Source organism: Siphateles boraxobius, unplaced genomic scaffold (assembly GCF_051911475.1).
Source record: "Siphateles boraxobius isolate OS27281-9 unplaced genomic scaffold, OSU_SipBor_1 32, whole genome shotgun sequence".
Lineage (NCBI taxonomy): Eukaryota > Metazoa > Chordata > Actinopteri > Cypriniformes > Leuciscidae > Siphateles > Siphateles boraxobius.
In genome coordinates this window covers 4,615,099-4,632,623 of record NW_027508942.1, presented here as the reverse complement: position 1 = coordinate 4,632,623, position 17,525 = coordinate 4,615,099, and the positions used below count along the sequence as shown (strand labels likewise).

General features: G+C 44.6%; 1 protein-coding gene across 1 annotated transcript in view; it reads right to left on the bottom strand.

The window, feature by feature from the left end:
* Positions 1–17,525, bottom strand: part of LOC143700892 (uncharacterized) — a 120,179-nt gene that overhangs the window by 44,913 nt on the left and 57,741 nt on the right. The window contains exons 23-24 of the mRNA XM_077194640.1: positions 16,346–16,519; positions 15,142–15,312 (exon numbers count right to left, since the gene is read on the bottom strand). Coding sequence (XP_077050755.1) covers positions 15,142–15,312; positions 16,346–16,519 — 345 coding nt within the window. The remainder of the gene's footprint in view (positions 1–15,141; positions 15,313–16,345; positions 16,520–17,525) is intronic.

Sequence of the window (17,525 nt, the reverse complement as noted above, 5' to 3'; positions counted from 1 at the left end):
TTAACACTTCTGTCCTAACCGAACCACACTTGACACTTCTGTCCTAACCGAACCACACTAACCGAACCACACTTAACACTTCTGTCCTAACCGAACCACACTTAACACTTCTGTCCTAACACTTCTGTCCTAACCGAACCGCACTTAACACTTCTGTCCTAACCGAACCGCACTTAACACTTCTGTCCTAACCGAACCGCACTTAACACTTCTGTCCTAACCGAACCACACTTAACACTTCTGTCCTAACCGAACCACACTTGACACTTCTGTCCTAACCGAACCACACTAACCGAACCACACTTAACACTTCTGTCCTAACCGAACCACACTTAACACTTCTGTCCTAACACTTCTGTCCTAACCGAACCGCACTTAACACTTCTGTCCTAACCGAACCGCACTTAACACTTCTGTCCTAACCGAACCACACTTAACACTTCTGTCCTAACCGAACCACACTTAACACTTCTGTCCTAACCAAACCGCACTTAACACTTCTGTCCTAACCGAACCACACTTGACACTTCTGTCCTAACCGAACCACACTAACCGAACCACACTTAACACTTCTGTCCTAACCGAACCACACTTAACACTTCTGTCCTAACACTTCTGTCCTAACCGAACCGCACTTAACACTTCTGTCCTAACCGAACCGCACTTAACACTTCTGTCCTAACCGAACCGCACTCAACACTTCTTTCCTAACCGAACCACACTCAACACTTCTGTCCTAACCGAACCACACTCAACACCTCTGTCCTAACCGAACCGCACTTAACACTTCTGTCCTAACCGAACCACACTTAACACTTCTGTCCTACCCGAACCGCACTTAACACTTCTGTCCTAACACTTCTGTCCTAACCGAACCGCACTTAACACTTCTGTCCTAACCGAACCGCACTTAACACTTCTGTCCTAACCGAACCACACTTAACACTTCTGTCCTAACCGAACCGCACTTAACACTTCTGTCCTAACCGAACCGCACTTAACACTTCTGTCCTAACCAAACCGCACTTGACACTACTGTCCTAACCGAACCGCACTTAACACTTCTGTCCTAACCGAACCACACTTAACACTTCTGTCCTAACCAAACCGCACTTAACACTTCTGTCCTAACCGAACCACACTTAACACTTCTGTCCTAACCAAACTGCACTTAACACTTCTGTCCTAACCGTACCGCACTTAACACTTCTGTCCTAACCGAACCACACTTGACACTTCTGTCCTAACCGAACTTAACACTTCTGTCCTAACTGAAGCACACTTAACACCTCTGTCCTAACCGAACCGCTCTTAACACTTCTGTCCTAACCGAACCGCACTTAACACTTCTGTCCTAACCGAACCGCACTTAACACTTCTGTCCTAACCGAACCGCACTTAACACTTCTGTCCTCACTTAACACTTCTGTCCTAACCGTACCGCACTTAACACTTCTGTCCTAACCGAACCGCACTTAACACTTCTGTCCTAACCTAACCGCACTTAACACTTCTGTCCTAACCGAACCACACTTAACACTTCTGTCCTAACCAAACCACACTTAACACTTCTGTCCTAACCAAACCGCACTTAACACTTCTGTTCTAACCGAACCACACTTAACACTTCTGTCCTAACCGAACCACACTTGACACTTCTGTTCTAACCGAACCACACTTAACACTTCTGTCCTAACCGAACCACACTTGACACTTCTGTCCTAACCGAACCACACTAACCGAACCACACTTAACACTTCTGTCCTAACCGAACCACACTTAACACTTCTGTCCTAACACTTCTGTCCTAACCGAACCGCACTTAACACTTCTGTCCTAACCGAACCGCACTTAACACTTCTGTCCTAACCGAACCACACTTAACACTTCTGTCCTAACCGAACCGCACTTAACACTTCTGTCCTAACCGAACCGCACTTAACACTTCTGTCCTAACCGAACCGCACTCAACACTTCTGTCCTAACCGAACCACACTCAACACTTCTGTCCTAACCGAACCACACTCAACACCTCTGTCCTAACCGAACCGCACTTAACACTTCTGTCCTAACCGAACCGCACTTAACACTTCTGTCCTAACACTTCTGTCCTAACCGAACCGCACTTAACACTTCTGTCCTAACCGAACCGCACTTAACACTTCTGTCCTAACACTTCTGTCCTAACCAAACCACACTTAACACTTCTGTCCTAACCGAACCACACTTAACACTTCTGTCCTAACCAAACTGCACTTAACACTTCTGTCCTAACCGTACCGCACTTAACACTTCTGTCCTAACCGAACCACACTTGACACTTCTGTCCTAACCGAACTTAACACTTCTGTCCTAACTGAAGCACACTTAACACTTCTGTCCTAACCGAACCGCACTTAACACTTTTGTCCTAACCGAACCGCACTTAACACTTCTGTCCTAACCGAACCGCACTTAACACTTCTGTCCTCACTTAACACTTCTGTCCTAACCGTACTGCACTTAACACTTCTGTCCTAACCGAACCGCACTCAACACTTCTGTCCTAACCGAACCACACTTGACACTTCTGTCCTAACCGGACCACACTTAACACTTCTGTCCTAACCGAAACACACTTAACACTTCTGTCCTAACCAAACCGCACTTGACACTACTGTCCTAACCAAACCGCACTTAACACTTCTGTCCTAACCGAACCACACTTAACACTTCTGTCCTAACCGAACCGCACTTAACACTTCTGTCCTAACCGAACCGCACTTAACACTTCTGTCCTAACCGAACCACACTTAACAATTCTGTCCTAACCACACTTAACACTTCTGTTCTAACCAAACCGCACTTAACACTTCTGTCCTAACCAAACCGCACTTAACACTTCTGTCCTAACCGTACCGCACTTAACACTTCTGTCCTAACCGAACCACACTTAACACTTCTGTCCTAACCGAACCGCACTTAACACTTCTGTCCTAACCGAACCGCACTTAACACTTCTGTCCTAACCGAACCACACTTAACACTTCTGTCCTAACCGAACCACACTTAACACTTCTGTCCTAACCGAACCGCACTCAACACTTCTGTCCTAGCCGAACCGCACTTAACACTTCTGTCCTAACCAAACCGCACTCAACACTTCTGTCCTAACCGAACCACACTTAACACTTCTGTCCTAACCGAACCACACTTAACACTTCTGTCCTAACCGAACCGCACTTAACACTTCTGTCCTAACACTTCTGTCCTAACCGAACCGCACTAAACACTTCTGTCCTAACCGAACCGCACTTAACACTTCTGTCCTAACCGAACCACACATAACACTTCTGTCCTAACAGAACCGCACTTAACACTTCTGTCCTAACCGAACCGCACTTAAAACTTCTGTCCTAACCGAACCGCACTCAACACTTCTGTCCTAACTGAACCGCACTCAACACTTCTGTCCTAACTGAACCGCACTCAACACTTCTGTCCTAACCGAACCGCACTCAACACTTCTGTCCTAACCAAACCACACTTAACACTTCTGTCCTAACCGAACCACACTTAACACTTCTGTCCTAACCAAACTGCACTTAACACTTCTGTCCTAACCAAACCGCACTTAACACTTCTGTCCTAACCGAACCACACTTAACACTTCTGTCCTAACCAAACTGCACTTAACACTTCTGTCCTAACCGTACCGCACTTAACACTTCTGTCCTAACCGAACCACACTTGACACTTCTGTCCTAACCGAACTTAACACTTCTGTCCTAACTGAAGCACACTTAACACTTCTGTCCTAACCGAACCGCACTTAACACTTCTGTCCTAACCGAACCGCACTTAACACTTCTGTCCTAACCGAACCGCACTTAACACTTCTGTCCTCACTTAACACTTCTGTCCTAACCGAACCGCACTTAACACTTCTGTCCTAACCGAACCGCACTTAACACTTCTGTCCTAACCGAACCACACTTGACACTTCTGTCCTAACCGGACCACACTTAACACTTCTGTCCTAACCGAACCACACTTAACACTTCTGTCCTAACCAAACCGCACTTGACACTACTGTCCTAACCAAACCGCACTTAACACTTCTGTCCTAACCGAACCACACTTAACACTTCTGTCCTAACCGAACCGCACTTAACACTTCTGTCCTAACCGAACCGCACTTAACACTTCTGTCCTAACCGAACCACACTTAACACTTCTGTCCTAACCGAACCACACTTAACAATTCTGTCCTAACCACACTTAACACTTCTGTTCTAACCAAACCGCACTTAACACTTCTGTCCTAATCAAACCGCACTTAACACTTCTGTCCTAACCGAACCGCACTTAACACTTCTGTCCTAACCGAACCGCACTTAACACTTCTGTCCTAACCGAACCACACTTAACACTTCTGTCCTAACCGAACCGCACTTGACACTACTGTCCTAACCGAACCGCACTTAACACTTCTGTCCTAACCGAACCACACTTAACACTTCTGTCCTAACCAAACCGCACTTAACACTTCTGTCCTAACCGAACCACACTTAACACTTCTGTCCTAACCAAACTGCACTTAACACTTCTGTCCTAACCGTACCGCACTTAACACTTCTGTCCTAACCGAACCACACTTGACACTTCTGTCCTAACCGAACTTAACACTTCTGTCCTAACTGAAGCACACTTAACACCTCTGTCCTAACCGAACCGCTCTTAACACTTCTGTCCTAACCGAACCGCACTTAACACTTCTGTCCTAACCGAACCGCACTTAACACTTCTGTCCTAACCGAACCGCACTTAACACTTCTGTCCTCACTTAACACTTCTGTCCTAACCGTACCGCACTTAACACTTCTGTCCTAACCGAACCGCACTTAACACTTCTGTCCTAACCGAACCGCACTTAACACTTCTGTCCTAACCTAACCGCACTTAACACTTCTGTCCTAACCGAACCACACTTAACACTTCTGTCCTAACCAAACCACACTTAACACTTCTGTCCTAACCAAACCGCACTTAACACTTCTGTTCTAACCGAACCACACTTAACACTTCTGTCCTAACCGAACCACACTTGACACTTCTGTTCTAACCGAACCACACTTAACACTTCTGTCCTAACCGAACCACACTTGACACTTCTGTCCTAACCGAACCACACTAACCGAACCACACTTAACACTTCTGTCCTAACCGAACCACACTTAACACTTCTGTCCTAACACTTCTGTCCTAACCGAACCGCACTTAACACTTCTGTCCTAACCGAACCGCACTTAACACTTCTGTCCTAACCGAACCACACTTAACACTTCTGTCCTAACCGAACCGCACTTAACACTTCTGTCCTAACCGAACCGCACTTAACACTTCTGTCCTAACCGAACCGCACTCAACACTTCTGTCCTAACCGAACCACACTCAACACTTCTGTCCTAACCGAACCACACTCAACACCTCTGTCCTAACCGAACCGCACTTAACACTTCTGTCCTAACCGAACCGCACTTAACACTTCTGTCCTAACACTTCTGTCCTAACCGAACCGCACTTAACACTTCTGTCCTAACCGAACCGCACTTAACACTTCTGTCCTAACACTTCTGTCCTAACCAAACCACACTTAACACTTCTGTCCTAACCGAACCACACTTAACACTTCTGTCCTAACCAAACTGCACTTAACACTTCTGTCCTAACCGTACCGCACTTAACACTTCTGTCCTAACCGAACCACACTTGACACTTCTGTCCTAACCGAACTTAACACTTCTGTCCTAACTGAAGCACACTTAACACTTCTGTCCTAACCGAACCGCACTTAACACTTTTGTCCTAACCGAACCGCACTTAACACTTCTGTCCTAACCGAACCGCACTTAACACTTCTGTCCTCACTTAACACTTCTGTCCTAACCGTACTGCACTTAACACTTCTGTCCTAACCGAACCGCACTCAACACTTCTGTCCTAACCGAACCACACTTGACACTTCTGTCCTAACCGGACCACACTTAACACTTCTGTCCTAACCGAAACACACTTAACACTTCTGTCCTAACCAAACCGCACTTGACACTACTGTCCTAACCAAACCGCACTTAACACTTCTGTCCTAACCGAACCACACTTAACACTTCTGTCCTAACCGAACCGCACTTAACACTTCTGTCCTAACCGAACCGCACTTAACACTTCTGTCCTAACCGAACCACACTTAACAATTCTGTCCTAACCACACTTAACACTTCTGTTCTAACCAAACCGCACTTAACACTTCTGTCCTAACCAAACCGCACTTAACACTTCTGTCCTAACCGTACCGCACTTAACACTTCTGTCCTAACCGAACCACACTTAACACTTCTGTCCTAACCGAACCGCACTTAACACTTCTGTCCTAACCGAACCGCACTTAACACTTCTGTCCTAACCGAACCACACTTAACACTTCTGTCCTAACCGAACCACACTTAACACTTCTGTCCTAACCGAACCGCACTCAACACTTCTGTCCTAGCCGAACCGCACTTAACACTTCTGTCCTAACCAAACCGCACTCAACACTTCTGTCCTAACCGAACCACACTTAACACTTCTGTCCTAACCGAACCACACTTAACACTTCTGTCCTAACCGAACCGCACTTAACACTTCTGTCCTAACACTTCTGTCCTAACCGAACCGCACTAAACACTTCTGTCCTAACCGAACCGCACTTAACACTTCTGTCCTAACCGAACCACACATAACACTTCTGTCCTAACAGAACCGCACTTAACACTTCTGTCCTAACCGAACCGCACTTAAAACTTCTGTCCTAACCGAACCGCACTCAACACTTCTGTCCTAACTGAACCGCACTCAACACTTCTGTCCTAACTGAACCGCACTCAACACTTCTGTCCTAACCGAACCGCACTCAACACTTCTGTCCTAACCAAACCACACTTAACACTTCTGTCCTAACCGAACCACACTTAACACTTCTGTCCTAACCAAACTGCACTTAACACTTCTGTCCTAACCAAACCGCACTTAACACTTCTGTCCTAACCGAACCACACTTAACACTTCTGTCCTAACCAAACTGCACTTAACACTTCTGTCCTAACCGTACCGCACTTAACACTTCTGTCCTAACCGAACCACACTTGACACTTCTGTCCTAACCGAACTTAACACTTCTGTCCTAACTGAAGCACACTTAACACTTCTGTCCTAACCGAACCGCACTTAACACTTCTGTCCTAACCGAACCGCACTTAACACTTCTGTCCTAACCGAACCGCACTTAACACTTCTGTCCTCACTTAACACTTCTGTCCTAACCGTACCGCACTTAACACTTCTGTCCTAACCGAACCGCACTTAACACTTCTGTCCTAACCGAACCACACTTGACACTTCTGTCCTAACCGGACCACACTTAACACTTCTGTCCTAACCGAACCACACTTAACACTTCTGTCCTAACCAAACCGCACTTGACACTACTGTCCTAACCAAACCGCACTTAACACTTCTGTCCTAACCGAACCACACTTAACACTTCTGTCCTAACCGAACCGCACTTAACACTTCTGTCCTAACCGAACCGCACTTAACACTTCTGTCCTAACCGAACCACACTTAACACTTCTGTCCTAACCGAACCACACTTAACAATTCTGTCCTAACCACACTTAACACTTCTGTTCTAACCAAACCGCACTTAACACTTCTGTCCTAATCAAACCGCACTTAACACTTCTGTCCTAACCGAACCGCACTTAACACTTCTGTCCTAACCGAACCGCACTTAACACTTCTGTCCTAACCGAACCACACTTAACACTTCTGTCCTAACCGAACCGCACTTAACACTTCTGTCCTAACCAAACTGCACTTAACACTTCTGTCCTAACCAAACCGCACTTAACACTTCTGTCCTAACCGAACCACACTTAACACTTCTGTCCTAACCAAACTGCACTTAACACTTCTGTCCTAACCGTACCGCACTTAACACTTCTGTCCTAACCGAACCACACTTGACACTTCTGTCCTAACCGAACTTAACACTTCTGTCCTAACTGAAGCACACTTAACACTTCTGTCCTAACCGAACCGCACTTAACACTTCTGTCCTAACCGAACCGCACTTAACACTTCTGTCCTAACCGAACCGCACTTAACACTTCTGTCCTCACTTAACACTTCTGTCCTAACCGTACCGCACTTAACACTTCTGTCCTAACCGAACCGCACTTAACACTTCTGTCCTAACCGAACCACACTTGACACTTCTGTCCTAACCGGACCACACTTAACACTTCTGTCCTAACCGAACCACACTTAACACTTCTGTCCTAACCAAACCGCACTTGACACTACTGTCCTAACCAAACCGCACTTAACACTTCTGTCCTAACCGAACCACACTTAACACTTCTGTCCTAACCGAACCGCACTTAACACTTCTGTCCTAACCGAACCGCACTTAACACTTCTGTCCTAACCGAACCACACTTAACACTTCTGTCCTAACCGAACCACACTTAACAATTCTGTCCTAACCACACTTAACACTTCTGTTCTAACCAAACCGCACTTAACACTTCTGTCCTAACCAAACCGCACTTAACACTTCTGTCCTAACCGAACCGCACTTAACACTTCTGTCCTAACCGAACCGCACTTAACACTTCTGTCCTAACCGAACCACACTTAACACTTCTGTCCTAACCGAACCGCACTTAACACTTCTGTCCTAACCGAACCGCACTTAACACTTCTGTCCTAACCGAACCGCACTCAACACTTCTGTCCTAACCGAACCACACTTAACACTTCTGTCCTAACCGAACCGCACTTAACACTTCTGTCCTAACACTTCTGTCCTAACCGAACCGCACTAAACACTTCTGTCCTAACCGAACCGCACTTAACACTTCTGTCCTAACCGAACCACACATAACACTTCTGTCCTAACAGAACCGCACTTAACACTTCTGTCCTAACCGAACCGCACTTAACACTTCTGTCCTAACCGAACCGCACTCAACACTTCTGTCCTAACTGAACCTCACTCAACACTTCTGTCCTAACCGAACCGCACTCAACACTTCTGTCCTAACCAAACCACACTTAACACTTCTGTCCTAACCGAACCACACTTAACACTTCTGTCCTAACCAAACTGCACTTAACACTTCTGTCCTAACCAAACCGCACTTAACACTTCTGTCCTAACCGAACCACACTTAACACTTCTGTCCTAACCAAACTGCACTTAACACTTCTGTCCTAACCGTACCGCACTTAACACTTCTGTCCTAACCGAACCACACTTGACACTTCTGTCCTAACCGAACTTAACACTTCTGTCCTAACTGAAGCACACTTAACACTTCTGTCCTAACCGAACCGCACTTAACACTTCTGTCCTAACCGAACCGCACTTAACACTTCTGTCCTAACCGAACCGCACTTAACACTTCTGTCCTCACTTAACACTTCTGTCCTAACCGAACCGCACTTAACACTTCTGTCCGCACTTAACACTTCTGTCCTAACCGTACCACACTTAACACTTCTGTCCTAACCGAACCGCACTTAACACTTCTGTCCTAACCGAACCACACTTGACACTTCTGTCCTAACCGGACCACACTTAACACTTCTGTCCTAACCGAACCACACTTAACACTTCTGTCCTAACCAAACCGCACTTGACACTACTGTCCTAACCAAACCGCACTTAACACTTCTGTCCTAACCGAACCACACTTAACACTTCTGTCCTAACCGAACCGCACTTAACACTTCTGTCCTAACCGAACCGCACTTAACACTTCTGTCCTAACCGAACCACACTTAACAATTCTGTCCTAACCACACTTAACACTTCTGTTCTAACCAAACCGCACTTAACACTTCTGTCCTAACCAAACCGCACTTAACACTTCTGTCCTAACCGTACCGCACTTAACACTTCTGTCCTAACCGAACCACACTTAACACTTCTGTCCTAACCGAACCGCACTTAACACTTCTGTCCTAACCGAACCGCACTTAACACTTCTGTCCTAACCGAACCACACTTAACACTTCTGTCCTAACCGAACCACACTTAACACTTCTGTCCTAACCGAACCGCACTTAACACTTCTGTCCTAACCGAACCGCACTTAACACTTCTGTCCTAACCGAACCGCACTCAACACTTCTGTCCTAACCGAACCACACTTAACACTTCTGTCCTAACCGAACCACACTTAACACTTCTGTCCTAACCGAACCGCACTTAACACTTCTGTCCTAACACTTCTGTCCTAACCGAACCGCACTTAACACTTCTGTCCTAACCGAACCGCACTTAACACTTCTGTCCTAACCGAACCACACATAACATTTCTGTCCTAACCGAACCGCACTTAACACTTCTGTCCTAACCGAACCGCACTCAACACTTCTGTCCTAACCGAACCGCACTCAACACTTCTCTCCTAACCGAACCACACTTAACACTTCTGTCCTAACCGAACCACACTTAACACTTCTGTCCTAACCGAACCACACTTAACACTTCTGTCCTAACCGAACCACACATAACACTTCTGTCCTAACAGAACCGCACTTAACACTTCTGTCCTAACCGAACCGCACTTAACACTTCTGTCCTAACCGAACCGCACTCAACACTTCTGTCCTAACCGAACCACACTCAACACTTCTGTCCTAACCGAACCGCACTTAACACTTCTGTCCTAACCGAACCACACTTAACACTTCTGTCCTAACCGAACCTCACTTAACACTTCTGTCCTAACCGAACCGCACTTAACACTTCTGTCCTAACCGAACCACACTTAACACTTCTGTCCTAACCGAACCACACTTAACACTTCTGTCCTAACCGAACCGCACTTAACACTTATGTCCTAACCGAACCGCACTTAACACTTCTGTCCTAACCGAACCGCACTCAACACTTCTGTCCTAACCGAACCACACTTAACACTTCTGTCCTAACACTTCTGTCCTAACCGAACCGCACTTAACACTTCTGTCCTAACCGAACCGCACTTAACACTTCTGTCCTAACACTTCTGTCCTAACCGAACCACACTTAACACTTCTGTCCTAACCGAACCGCACTTAACACTTCTGTCCTAACCGAACCGCACTTAACACTTCTGTCCTAACCAAACCGCACTTGACACTACTGTCCTAACCGAACCGCACTTAACACTTCTGTCCTAACCGAACCACACTTAACACTTCTGTCCTAACCAAACCGCACTTAACACTTCTGTCCTAACCGAACCACACTTAACACTTCTGTCCTAACCAAACTGCACTTAACACTTCTGTCCTAACCGTACCGCACTTAACACTTCTGTCCTAACCGAACCACACTTGACACTTCTGTCCTAACCGAACTTAACACTTCTGTCCTAACTGAAGCACAGTTAACACTTCTGTCCTAACCGAACCGCACTTAACACTTCTGTCCTAACCGAACCGCACTTAACACTTCTGTCCGCACTTAACACTTCTGTCCTAACCGTACCGCACTTAACACTTCTGTCCTAACCGAACCGCACTTAACACTTCTGTCCTAACCGAACCACACTTGACACTTCTGTCCTAACCGGACCACACTTAACACTTCTGTCCTAACCGAACCACACTTAACACTTCTGTCCTAACCAAACCGCACTTGACACTACTGTCCTAACCAAACCGCACTTAACACTTCTGTCCTAACCGAACCACACTTAACACTTCTGTCCTAACCGAACCGCACTTAACACTTCTGTCCTAACCGAACCGCACTTAACACTTCTGTCCTAACCGAACCACACTTAACACTTCTGTCCTAACCGAACCACACTTAACAATTCTGTCCTAACCACACTTAACACTTCTGTTCTAACCAAACCGCACTTAACACTTCTGTCCTAACCAAACCGCACTTAACACTTCTGTCCTAACCGAACCACACTTAACACTTCTGTCCTAACCGAACCGCACTTAACACTTCTGTCCTAACCGAACCACACTTAACACTTCTGTCCTAACCGAACCACACTTAACACTTCTGTCCTAACCGAACCGCACTTAACACTTCTGTCCTAACCGAACCGCACTTAACACTTCTGTCCTAACCGAACCGCACTCAACACTTCTGTCCTAACCGAACCACACTTAACACTTCTGTCCTAACCGAACCACACTTAACACTTCTGTCCTAACCGAACCGCACTTAACACTTCTGTCCTAACACTTCTGTCCTAACCGAACCGCACTTAACACTTCTGTCCTAACCGAACCGCACTTAACACTTCTGTCCTAACCGAACCACACATAACATTTCTGTCCTAACCGAACCGCACTTAACACTTCTGTCCTAACCGAACCGCACTCAACACTTCTGTCCTAACCGAACCGCACTCAACACTTCTCTCCTAACCGAACCACACTTAACACTTCTGTCCTAACCGAACCACACTTAACACTTCTGTCCTAACCGAACCACACTTAACACTTCTGTCCTAACCGAACCACACATAACACTTCTGTCCTAACAGAACCGCACTTAACACTTCTGTCCTAACCGAACCGCACTTAACACTTCTGTCCTAACCGAACCGCACTCAACACTTCTGTCCTAACCGAACCACACTCAACACTTCTGTCCTAACCGAACCGCACTTAACACTTCTGTCCTAACCGAACCACACTTAACACTTCTGTCCTAACCGAACCTCACTTAACACTTCTGTCCTAACCGAACCGCACTTAACACTTCTGTCCTAACCGAACCGCACTCAACACTTCTGTCCTAACCGAACCACACTTAACACTTCTGTCCTAACCGAACCGCACTTAACACTTCTGTCCTAACCGTACCGCACTTAACACTTCTGTCCTAACCGAACCACACTTGACACTTCTGTCCTATCCGGACCACACTTAACACTTCTGTCCTAACTGAACCACACTTAACACTTCTGTCCTAACCAAACCGCACTTGACACTACTGTCCTAACCGAACCGCACTTAACACTTCTGTCCTAACCGTACCGCACTTAACACTTCTGTCCTAACCGAACCACACTTAACACTTCTGTCCTAACCGAACCACACTTAACACTTCTGTCCTAACCGAACCGCACTTAACACTTCTGTCCTAACCGAACCGGACTTAACACTTCTGTCCTAACCGAACCGCACTTAACACTTCTGTCCTAACCGAACCACACTTAACACTTCTGTCCTAACCGAACCGCACTTAACATTCTGTCCTAACCGAACCGCACTTAACACTTCTGTCCTAACACTTCTGTCCTAACCGAACCGCACTCAACACTTCTGTCCTAACCGAACCACACTCAACACTTCTGTCCTAACCGAACCGCACTTAACACTTCTGTCCTAACACTTCTGTCCTAACCGAACCGCACTCAACACTTCTGTCCTAACCGAACCGCACTTAACATTCTGTCCTAACCGAACCGCACTTAACACTTCTGTCCTAACACTTCTGTCCTAACCGAACCGCACTTAACATTCTGTCCTAACCGAACCGCACTTAACACTTCTGTCCTAACACTTCTGTCCTAACCGAACCGCACTCAACACTTCTGTCCTAACCTAACCACACTCAACACTTCTGTCCTAACCGAACCACACTTAACACTTCTGTCCTAACCGAACCGCACTTAACACTTCTGTCCTAACCAAACTGCACTTAACACTTCTGTCCTAACCGAACCACACTTAACACTTCTGTCCTAACCGAACCACACTTAACACTTCTGTCCTAACCGAACCGCACTTAACACTTCTGTCCTAACCGAACTGCACTTAACACTTCTGTCGTAACCGAACCACACTTAACACTTCTGTCCTAACCGAACCACACTTAACACTTCTGTCCTAACCGAACTTTGCTGAGGCACTTCTGAAATGTCTTCCATGTGTTGTTGTCATGGTCTCAAACTCAGTTCCTGGAGGGCCACAGCCTTGCACTGTTTAGCTCCAACCAGCTCCAACTGACACCTGCTTGGAAGCTTCTAGTAATGCTGAAGAGCTTGATTAGCTGGATCAGGTGTGTTTAGAGTTGGAGCAAAACTGTGCAGAGCTGTGGCCCTCAAGGAACTGAGTTTGAGACCAGTAGAGACTGTTCTAATTCTAAATAAACAATATTCTTGTCAAGAAAAATTAGACAGAAACATCAATTGTGAGCGGTGTGGCCAAGCTCCACTCCTGCAATAACAGCACTGTATCAAATGATGAATTTAAATTTCAGTACATATAAGCTGATGACACTTAATATAATGTGGGATACTTCAATGCAAAGTATAACATTTCAACATACTTTAAAGTAAAAATTATTTTGGAATTAAAGCATATACAGTATCTCACGAAAGTGAGTACACCCCTCACATTGCAGCAAACATTTTAGTATATCTTCTCTAGGGACAATACTAGAGAAATGAAACTTGGATATATTTTAGAGTAGTCAATGTGCTGCTTTTTATATTTGCTGTCGTCTGAAAATAACTCAACATACAGACATTATTTTCAAAATAGCTGGCAACAGAAGCGAGTACAACAGTACGTCGTTTAACCATGCAAAGCCACATGTCCTATTCATCATTTTCATGTTTTTGTCTGCTTGACAGGTCCATACAAATTTTTATATCTTGTATTAGACCAGTTAAAATTTGTGCTTTGAGCACAATTCTCTAATACTGAGCACTGGATGACAGTAAATATATACTGCTATTCAAGCAGAACATTGACTACTCTAAAATATATCCAAGCTTAATTTCTATAGTATTGTCCCTTGAGAAGATATGTTAAAATGTTTGCTGAAATGTGAGGGGCGTATTCTTTTTTGTGAGATACTGCATGTGTACTTAATTTAAATGATATACAATCCGTGACAGTAATTTTTATCTAAATGTGTCTGTTTTTAATTCTTTACTTAATTTTAATAAATAACATTATTGTAGCTGCTAAGAGAAAAACAGCTCTGACTACAAATGAGCAAATGAGGAAATGGTATTATCCACTGTACAAATAATATTAAATTTAATGTAACATTTTATGTCACTAAAACAAAATACTCACATCAGTGTGTTGAGTTTACAGTGTTTATCCTGCAGTAGAGCAGCGATCTGATTCACTCCTGTGTCTCCTAGTTCACGTCCACTCAGATTCAGTTCTCTCAGGAGTAACGGTTTTTTACACACAATTCCTCTCACATACTTACAGGCTTCCTCTGCAGTAGGACTCAAAAACCTGCAGAAGGGAAGATGAAATTTAAATGTCTTTATGGCTTTAAGCAATATGTGAGAAACATCAGCACAGAGAAAACTGGCTTGTGAAACTGCATGTTTGTGAAGATCTGGAGACTCACAGAACTGCTGTTGAGAGATACAGTGATACAGTGAACCTGGGCTTGATGGCATTAAACTACAGTTTCAGAAACATTTAATACCATACTACTGAGACTGGCTTTAGTTTAGCAGCTAGAGCTGTTAAATGTTTTTCAACGGCTCTGTGAGCAGACTCAAGACCCACGACTCGCCTTTGTTTTAGTGAGAGTGCTGTTTCTCTCTCTCTCTCTCACACACACACACACACAGAGAGAGTGAGAGAGTGAGAGAGTGAGAGAGAGAGAGAGAGAGAGAGAGAGAGAGAGAGAGAGAGAGAGAGAGAGAGAGAGAGAGAGAGAGAGAGAGAGAGAGAGAGAGAGAGAAAGTTGATTTGGAATTATTCAGCAACAAGAAATTATCAAGTAACAAGCAGATATGCCGGTTTCTCTGGTAACGGGTGGAACTAATTCGCAAACGGCAATCTGATTGGCTGGCACTCATCTATTACCATCCCTGTTTTGATTTCAGCAAATCAGTTCAAGCAAACACTGACAACGTGATTAATATTCATGAACCCAGCAGCTCATCGATCCTTAGTGCGTTGTACATTGTTATTAGTAGTAGAATTAGTATTATTATCTTTTAATTATAATTACTATTATCTATTACTATTATCTATTTTTTTCCAGAAACACTGAATGACCAACAATATCTTAAGCACCACCACCAGCCCTAATTTCAGTTAAAATGACAAATATGCATTCATACATGGTTACCAAGTTTTAGTTTTAATTGCTAAAGTTCTATCATTAAATAATGCTTGATTGACTGATGTTAAGAGTTTACGTTCAGATATTTCAAAAAAGCTGTGCCATTTTATATTGTATTACTGAAGTAATATTTTGTATGAATATTTAACATGCATATTTATTTTGTGTTATTTCATCATGTCTCACCTCAGTGTCTCAAGTTGACAGTTCTGATCCTGTAGTAAATCACTGAGCTCCTTCACTCCTGATTGTCCAGGATCATTTCCGGTGAGATCCAGCTCTATCAGGTGTGAAGGGTTTGATCTCAGAGCTGAAGCCAGAGCTTTATAACCTCCTTCTGTGATACTGCAGTCTGAAAGTCTTGAAAAAAAGGGAATTTGTAAAATTCATTAAGTTATTGTTATTTTATGATTAATATATTTACACATATTTCATACTGTTAAACAGTGTTGGAGAGTAGCTAGCTACAGTATACGTAACGATTCTACTAACATAACGTCTATGTTACTAACGTAACCTCGGTTCCCTGAGAGTAGGTGTACAAAAGCCTCACTCGCCCGCTCTATCCCCCATGATTGGCCCGAATTGCCTGCAGCTGCAACTCCCTCACGTGTTGCACAGAAGACACACCTGTCACTAATTATTAGGCAGGGGATATAACTTACCTGGTCAAGCAGTGCTCCTGTTTGCATCCAGGTGTGACCTGACCGAACTCGCATCTCCTGATCTCCTGCTAGCCCGTGATTAATCCTGTGTGCGTCTTCCAAACGTGAGTTTACTTCCCTTTCTCCACTTGCAAATGTTTGACTTGGTGGTGGTTGCGGTGGTATTACGTTTGCCACACCAACCCCTAATGCTCTCAGCTGCCTTTGCTATCCATTGTGGGCTGTTAGCGTGCAATTGAGTTGGCTGCGAGTGTTTGTTTACTAAACAGCGGTATCGCGTGTACTATGCCACCGGAAGTAGCCTAAACCGGATGTAGAAAGTAATTGAAGACGTAAATGTTTATTCTGATTCCTTACATTGACTGATGTTGTAAACCCACTGCTATGGTAGCTAATTAATTATTCTCCATGCCTTGTCATGTTTGTACATGTTTGTTCTTTATCTTTAATGTGTTACTATAACACAGTTGTGTTATATAATTATATTATATATTATTATATGATATATTATGATTATTTATATTGATATTCTGTTGATGGCAATATGAGCAGTAATTGTGGATGGCTTTTAGGGCCAAATTACCAAAGTTGGATTTGGTGAGTTTGATTTAAACTGTTATTGCTGGTTGTGTGCTGATTGTTTCTTTGTTCTTGTTACAGCACACACCCACATACCCATACGCCCATATACCAGCCAAGAA